At 39.6% G+C, this 8,488-nt stretch overlaps 1 protein-coding gene across 2 annotated transcripts; it reads right to left on the reverse strand.

Annotated features, from left to right (window-relative positions):
* Positions 1-5,302: 5,302 nt before the first annotated feature.
* On the reverse strand, positions 5,303-8,260 carry LOC121977635 (nucleosome assembly protein 1;2-like). 2 transcript variants are annotated; one of them, XM_042530099.1, is made up of 11 exons: positions 8,126-8,260; positions 7,970-8,016; positions 7,779-7,874; positions 6,898-6,990; positions 6,675-6,747; positions 6,542-6,603; positions 6,285-6,469; positions 6,019-6,196; positions 5,897-5,940; positions 5,634-5,759; positions 5,303-5,501 (listed from the first exon to the last, which is right to left on the reverse strand). In XM_042530099.1, exons 1-10 carry the CDS (start codon positions 8,163-8,165, stop codon positions 5,639-5,641), a joined length of 939 nt encoding a protein of 312 aa, XP_042386033.1. In that variant the 5' UTR covers positions 8,166-8,260; the 3' UTR covers positions 5,303-5,501; positions 5,634-5,638. The 2 variants fall into 2 exon arrangements, with proteins under 2 accessions (XP_042386033.1, XP_042386032.1); XM_042530098.1 differs by having other exon boundaries at positions 5,897-5,943.
* Between the last annotated feature and the right edge of the window lie 228 nt (positions 8,261-8,488).

Below are 8,488 nucleotides of genomic sequence, written 5' to 3' on the forward strand. Positions count from 1 at the left end.
CCTGAAGTCATCATACTTTGACTTCGTCAAACGTCACCCGTAACTGGGTGGACTATAAAAGCGATTACTGTGTATGTAACAAATTATGCGGAGGGATGTGAGTGATGTAGATGGGATCTATCCCTCCTATATGACGGGAGTGACATCATCATTCTTGATAGAGTGAGACCACTAAATGCATAACCATGCCCAAATGAGTCAATATGAGATATTAAGTTCATTTGTTTAGAGTGAGTCTACTTAGAGTTCAAGATATAGATTGATTAGAGGATAATACGGTCTATGCCTCAATTTAATCAATTTACATGTCAAGGATAGAAGGACATTATCATATATTGTGAAGGGTCATAATTAATAGTCACAAGGTGATGTTGGATCTCAACATTCTTATAACTTGGGTAGTAATGATGTGTTGCTAGATATCGCTCATTACTTATGCTTCTAAATGGGTTTAGGAGCATTGCCAACGTTACAAGAACCTATAGGGTCACACACAAAGGGCAATTAGATCTAGAATAGGTTCATATGATGAACCAAGAGGATTAGGTTCATATGATGAACTAAATTGGATTAAGAGTAATCTAAATTAGACTAATTGAGTTGGACTCAATTTGATTCATGTATTGAATGAGTCTAATTTAGATTATCACTCATTAAATCAATTTAGTTTAATGAATAGAAATTCATTAAATCAAATTGGCTTGAATCAATGGTTAGATTTGATCAACCATGGGAGAATTTAAGTTAAGTTTGACTTGACTTGAGAGAGAAGATGAAGAGTCAAGTTTGACTTGACCTTGGCTTGACCAAATGTCATGTCATTGTGACTTGGCATAGGGCCAGCCAATAATGATGTGCCACATCATCAAGGCAACTACATGGTATGCCACCTCATGAGGGAAACCAAGAGTTTTGACTCTTGAGATTCCATGGAGGTTACAAACCTCATTGAAGTGACCGACCACTTTTAGTGATGAAATGAATTGATTTTCATTGAAGGCATCATCTTCTTCCTCCTCTCTTCTTTCTTGCTCTCCCTCTCATCCTTACCGAGACTCCTTGGAGTGCTAGCACACTCTAAGGTTTCCTCTCCATCTCTTGTTCGTGTGGACACTTCTAGAGGTGTGTACACTTGAACACACTTGAGATCCGACGAACCTTGGACGAGCGGGATTTGCGAAGGGCTTCGCTTCAAAGGTATATCTCTTGTCATGTAGATCTAAAGTAGATCTAGAGAAGAAAACTAAGTACACGAAAAATTTTTATCTTCGCACGGATCCAGTGGCTAAGAATTTCGGGGGTTCCGCAATACAAAAAGCGATTTTTGTGGCTCGAAAGTTCTAACACCCTTCTCCTTGGGCTCTTCCACTCCTTGGATTTGTGTAGGGTCTTCATGATAGGCAATGATCTTTTTCCAAAGATCACTTGCATTTGTGGTTTCACCTACACTCAACAAAATATTAGAAGGTAGTAAATTATGCAAAATTCTCGTTACCTCCTTGTCCGCCTCTGATTGCTCTCGTTGCTCTTCGGTCCAATGCCGAGGTCGAAGGCGTTTACCCTTCTTGTCCGTAGGAGCTTCAAATGGGTCACTCAAGACAACACATTGGTTCCAATCCATTTGGAACCATGTCTCCAACCGCTTCCTCCAATAATTGAAATCTTCTTTGTCCTACGGAGGTGGAATTCGGATATCCCATCCGAGCAATCCTTCGGACTCCATCTTCTTCTTCCTCTAGTTTCTTGCTCTCTTGGCGGTTAGTCCGTAGAAGAGCGACCTCGCTCTGATATCAGTTGTTGGGACCTTTGTGCCCGCTAGAGGGGGTGAATAGCGTCTCGTCGCGCTTGCGTCGTTTGCTTCGTCTTGATGATATGCAGCGAAAAGAAAGACACAAAAAATCAAAACGCTAACACATAGGGTTTACTTGGTATCCACCTCAAAAAGAGGTGACTAGTCCAAGGATCCATACACTCACACACCCTCCACTATGAAAACTCTCCTTTATGGTAACTACCAAAGGCGGAGAATCCTTACAAGCTCACAATACAACAATAAGAAAGAAAGAAGCAAAATACAAGTGAATCTTACAATATTACAATGAAACCCTAGCTGCTTCTTCTTCTTATTGTAACTCGCCTCTTGACTTGGACGCGCCTCCAAGAACCTTCAAGATCTGGCGGTGAGAGTGGAGAAAATCGCCCTAAGCTGTAGCTACAGTCGTGCGTCGAAGAGGATCGAAGAAGTGCTGAGAAAAACGCTTGCCAACGTCTTTATCTGCGCCAACGGTCGAATCTCAATCGATTGGATTGCTCCCAATCGATTGGGGAGGCTTTGGATCGATCGGCCGATCGATCCACAACGCCTCTATGCTCTCTGGAATCGCCTTGAATCGATTGCCTGATCGATTCAAGGCTTCTCGAGCGATTTCCAGTGCTCCAATCGATCGGCCGATCGATTGGAAGTTTCAATCGATCAACTGATCGATTCAAAAGCTTATTGTTCGCTCAGAAACTCTCCCAATCCAATCGATTGGGGAAGTTTTGATCGATTACCCAATCGATCCAGAGCTTTTCTGCACAAACTCGCGTTAACCAATCAATTGACCAATCGATTGAACCCCCCAATCGATTGAAACCTAGAAAACTATGTAGAGCTTGAAATTAGCTTCGTTTCGCATCCAAGATCACCTCATTCCGATATCCAAGTCAAAAGTTATGGCCTTCGGAAGTTTACTACGTTCGAACTTCCTAGTTCTATGTCAACTCTCTATTGGACTTACGACCGCTAAGAGTTCGGTCAACTTTTGATCCATCTGGACTTTCTCTTTGCCAACTTTTCGTTGGATTTCTAATCACCAAGTATGGTCCTCCGTGACCCACTTAGATTTACCGTCTCATGCCAAGTGTCCGGTCCTCCATGATCCACTTGGACTTTCACCAGATGTCCTGTCATCCTTGAACCATCTGGATTTTCCGTGCCAGGCTTCACTCACCAGGACTTTAACTTCTGCCTAACTTCACTCACTAGGACTTTCTCGACTGCCTAACTTCACTCACTAGGACTTTCCATCTACCTGGCTTCTCACCAGGACTTCCCAATTGTCTGGCTCCTCACGAGGACTTTCTCCTTTGCCAAGATCACACTTGGACTTTAAGTTGCCTGACTCCTCACTAGGACTTCCCAAATGTCTGGCTCCTTGCCAGGACTTTCTCCTTTGCCAAAATCACACTTGGACTTTCCAATTTGCCTAACCTCCAGTTAGGACTTCCATACGCCTAACCTCCAGTTAAGACTTCCACCACTGCCTAAACTCCAGTTAGGACTTCCACAGTCAAGTCTCCTGTCATCCCTGACCTACTTGACTTGTATTCTCATCAACCAGGTCAACCCTTTGACCATCTCCATAACCGGACGATTGCCCTAGCAATCTCCATATATTGTCAAACATCAAAACTTAAACCCCGACTCAAGCTTGACTCAACTCAAGTTTAGTTAAACTGGTCAAACATGACCTAGGGAAATTGCCCCAACAAATATTACTCGTGGCTTTTTCACTTTTTGGAAAACAATCGGAGATAAACGCAGCGGAAATAAGTAAACAAATAAAGCAAGCGCTAACACTTTTGATTATTTAGTTTAGATCATGTCACGACTCTTACTCTAAAGTCCGCGATTGTTGATCGCTTTCGTTGGGCAATCCACTATCAATTCGGAAAATCTTTACAAGAATACTGAATTGCAACTTTGCATTAAGTAAAATATACCAACAATGTAAGAATCCGAAGAGTTGCGCTTTTGGTTGTCGGAGTCGTGTCACGGAGTCGCAGAAACATCTTTGGAGCAACGCGTAAGAAAGTTTGTCAGAAGATTGATTGTCGAAGTGCTGGTCGAGACTCCCTTTTACAGTCGAGCTAGACCTGATCTAAATCCATTGATCTTTGGATCAGGGTTTGATTCGACGCTGATCGGTCAACCAATCCAAGTGTTCGGTCGACCGAACCTTCTGCACCTGCCCAGCTTCCCGTCCAGATTCTGCCGCTTCAGATAGAGCTTTCGTTCGATCGACCGATCTCGGTTTCCTCGCTGACTTATCTGGTCCGATCAACCCAACCTGACTACGTCGAAACCTATCCACTGTTCGGTCGACTGAACCCACGGTTCGGTTGACCGATCCCTTGGTCGAACCCGATCAACTTGCTGAAAATCTAATCTGTTTGCTTAGAGGTTTGATTGACCGATCCGGACGCTCGATCGACCAATCAAGGCAAACTCTGATTATGCAAAAATGTTAGTCGTCCTGCAAAACAAAGTTAAAATAATAACAAATAATATGAAATTTAACTTTTGACAGTCTCCGGACTGTCCGATTCTGACTTTCAGATTTTCCAGAAACCCTAGGTCGAACCGACGCCTACTGTTCCTTCTTCGGGGAACGCGTCCTCACCTACTCCTCTCAAAAGAAATTACCTTTTGTCAGACCGGCTCTCCAGACCGTTTGGACTTTTGTTCTAGGATTTCATGCTGAACGTTCGCTCCACGACCCGTCCAGACTTCTACTTAGTCCGTGACCACTAGATTTATCACCTAAAGTCCTCGACTCTAGGATTTCGTCCAAAGTGCTCGATCTGCCAAGACTTTATCCAGTCCCCCGGACCAGGACTTCGTTGTCTAACCGTAGCTAAGATTTTTCATAACCTAGGGTTACTACCCCTAGGACTTAAGATTATCTCCCCTAGAATTTTTCACCTGCCTAGAATTTACTAAGACTTTTACTTAAAAATACTTAGGACTTTCCTATAAGTTCAATCACACTTGTTAGATAATAAATAATATTAACTTTAAATCTTTTATCACAATCAAAATACAGATTTTATTATTTACATCAACATAAACTAAGTCCAATTTATTTATTCTTAATATTATGAGTTAACCAGTTTATTGTTTAATATTGTTGGTGGTTGTACTTGATTGTCAGCTTAACATTTTAATCAAAACAGTATAGATAAAGGAGGAATTACTAAATTTCCACAGAAACGTTTTGTTAGATTAATAATAATAAAAAAGGATTATACTAAAGTTTTAAAAAACAAGTTTATATATTAGTCTTTTATCGTTGAATGCACATTTAGTTATTATTTCCAAGTCTCACGGAAAAACATGAGCTATGTTTATATTTTGATTATTTCTAGCGTTTGGATTTTAGAGGTACTTCTTTATTGGAATACTAGAGAGAGATTGATCTTCAAGAGATCATCATTGCAACTGATTAAAAGTTGAAGTATGACTAAACTGACAGAGGAAACAACCAGTATCACAACAGTAAAACTGAGGACAGACCAAATTTGGTCGGCAGACGAAAAAAAAAAACTATAAAAAAAAATGGAGTGAGCTTCACACAAATTTGAAGTTTCTGACTACTATTAAGTTCTCAATGCACAGAAAAAAGAATCTTCTACTGTTTGCAATCATCCAGCCGGTCAATTTTATCACCACCAACATTCTGTATTTTTTTTAAAAAAAACATTATATATATGACTAACCAACAAAATATTAGAGCAGAGATTATGAAAAACATAAAAACAAAAAAACAAAAACAAAATATTGGAGCAGCTATATATAAAAGGTATGATACCTTTTTCAGGGACTAGGTATGATATAAAAGGCTTCCTTGTTGTCCTGTAGTTGTAACTCACATTCAACAGCCTCCCCCGTGAACCATCTAACAGCACGAGGAATCAACTTGTCTTTAATTGTTGAGCTGCAAATTGACAATGAACAGACTCATTATGATTTAAGTTAGGAAAATGAACAAGTGACCTTTGAAGGATGACTCCAAAGTCCATATGAGATGAAGTACCTAAACCGACAAGCAAATGAAACCAAAACATGACATACCCAATTACATAATCAGCTTCCATGAGATCCTTCAACTCCTCAGCCTGCTAAAAAAATGACAATGCAATTAGTTGTGCTTTTACTTGTCTACTTTTAAGGTTGGCAGACAATCTTATTCTTACAGTGTTTCCATCCAAATCTGCACCATCATTAGGTACTTCTGCTGGTTTAAAAAAGTTAAAGAAGCTGTCACATTTCACAGTTATGGTTATAGGCTTGGTATTCTTTGAGCCCTTCTTTGGCTTCTTCAAATAAGTCTTTTGAGTTAAGCACCTCCCTGGAAACCATTCAATCTCAGTCCTAAGCAAAATACAGAAGTTTGTTAAAATCTGTGACTTAATCATCATATGATAACTGTTCGCTCAATAAACAGAAACTAACAACTTACCCAATTGCTTTCTTCAAGATTGGATCAACTTCATCGACCATGTGATATGTTTTTGTCAGCACAGTATTCTTGAAAAAACGGTTAGTTTCAAAGAAAAATTCAAGTTTAAAACCCTTGGGTTTAACAATTCTGGACCACTTTATGTCTTTCAAATATTTAAGAGCTAGCTCATCACGTACTTGAATCTGGATGAAGTTAAATATAAAAATCAAACAGTGAAGAAATCAGAAAAGAGGTGTCTTTGTACACTAGATTACCTCCTCTACTAGCAATTCATTTTGATTCATAGCATTCAGCCAAAATCCTGGCACACCGTTTTCTGTGGCAGGGAGAAATATAATAAGCACACCAACTAATGCACAATGCTCAAATATCAGTCTACTAAAATACCTTCGCTAGACTTGGTTGCAGATTCATTTGTAATACCTTCAACTTCAGCAATACCATTTACAATCTCATACCTCTGTAGTTCATTGTGATAGGATGTAGCAAATAGTCAAGATTACCAAAAACACTTATCAAATTCAAAGGTCCATGGACGGCAACTTATTCTCTATAGTCCATTGTAGATATACAAATATAAAACTATACCACCTGAGGAATACCAGTATACCTTGGAATACAGTGCCCCATAAAGCTTCTGGTATTTATCCTCAAGTGCAGTCCTTTCCTCGAAAAACTTTGACTCTAGTGCATCATGTTGGCTCTAAAAAATGGAAAAAGAGAAGATACTACTCCATCAGTATATACTAGCACAGATAGCATAAATTTTAGAAAACTCTAGTAAGTTGGAGATGGAAAATTCAAGTTTGCAAAAGAATTAGTAAATTGAGCATGGTTTTAATAAAACTTACCAGTTTTAGCACAAGTTGGACATGAGTTGAAGAATCTTATTAGAAGCTACCTATATCACGATAGCATTTGCACACCAATAAACAGAGGACACTAGCAAAGCACATGCAAAATCACTCTTCCAAATAAGTCAGTCATATACTGCTGCCTTCCTATGCCAGCAGGTCTAGCAGCTTGGAAATAGAATCTTTTCTTCACCTCTTGATACCATAAATTGCAAAGTACTTCTTGACATAAGGCCAAGATTCACATACTTATCATACGGCAAGTTTGTTAACCCCACAAGTCATCGACAAACAAATGGCAGGGAGAGATTGATGAACAAAATTTTCCATATAAAGATAAATATGAGATAGAAGGAGAACAACGTAATGATTGAATCTACATTTACATGAAACAAACCAAGATCATGGAAACAAAAAATCACTAGTACATAGTTATGTTCTTGTTGCCAATCAATATTCCAAGTAGACTTAAAGCGAAAAAAGAGAGAAAAATATAAGCAAATTATCTCGAACGGAAAGCACCAATAAAGGGATAAGCAGGTAATAAACACAAAACATATCACAGAGAAAACGCCTACCTGCGGGAGGAAAAAATCAAAATCAAAATTTAACTCAACAAAGAAGGAACGTAACCAACCTGGATCTCCCGCAACACTTCAACTCGCTTCCTAACTATTGGGCTTAGCGTTTCCAATTCAACCTCATCCTTCTCTGCGTCGATCTGGAGCTTGTCCTGGGGTCCAACAACAACATCAAAAACACGTCAAACCCAATAATAAAAGCACCTTTCTCCCCTAAATTACCTACATATCAGGAAAAGAATCGCACCTTTAAAGCATCGACAACACCAGCACTATCCTCCTCCGCATTCAAAGCTGATCAACAGAAACGAGTAAACAAGAACATCAAGAGAACAACAAGAAAAGCAAAGAGAGCAACAAGAATATAAGAAGAAGAAAACAAGGGTTAGCGGATGCAGAATACCGGCGTGGAGGTCGGACGAGGCGTTCGGGATGTCCGTCATGGTTTTCTCTTACTGGAGAAGGGCAAGCGACGAAACCTAGAGTGGGAGTAGACAGAGAGAAAGGAACTCTTCCAGCATTCGAATCCTTGCGAACGACGATGTGGGGAAGATGCGAGATACTTATCGACAGCAACCCGGGGAAGATACGCGACACTAATCGGACGGATTTAGAAGTCATTAATTTATTATAATTAAACTAATTAATATAATCATATTACTAATCCATGTGGCAACCATATTACTAATACACGTGGTAAAAGATGATTAATTCATCCCAACACCATTATCAATCTATCCTAGGTTAATACCTAAAAGATAAATCA

The sequence above is a fragment of the Zingiber officinale genome, chromosome 4B (assembly GCF_018446385.1).
Source record: "Zingiber officinale cultivar Zhangliang chromosome 4B, Zo_v1.1, whole genome shotgun sequence".
In the NCBI taxonomy this organism is placed as follows: Eukaryota; Viridiplantae; Streptophyta; class Magnoliopsida; order Zingiberales; family Zingiberaceae; genus Zingiber; species Zingiber officinale.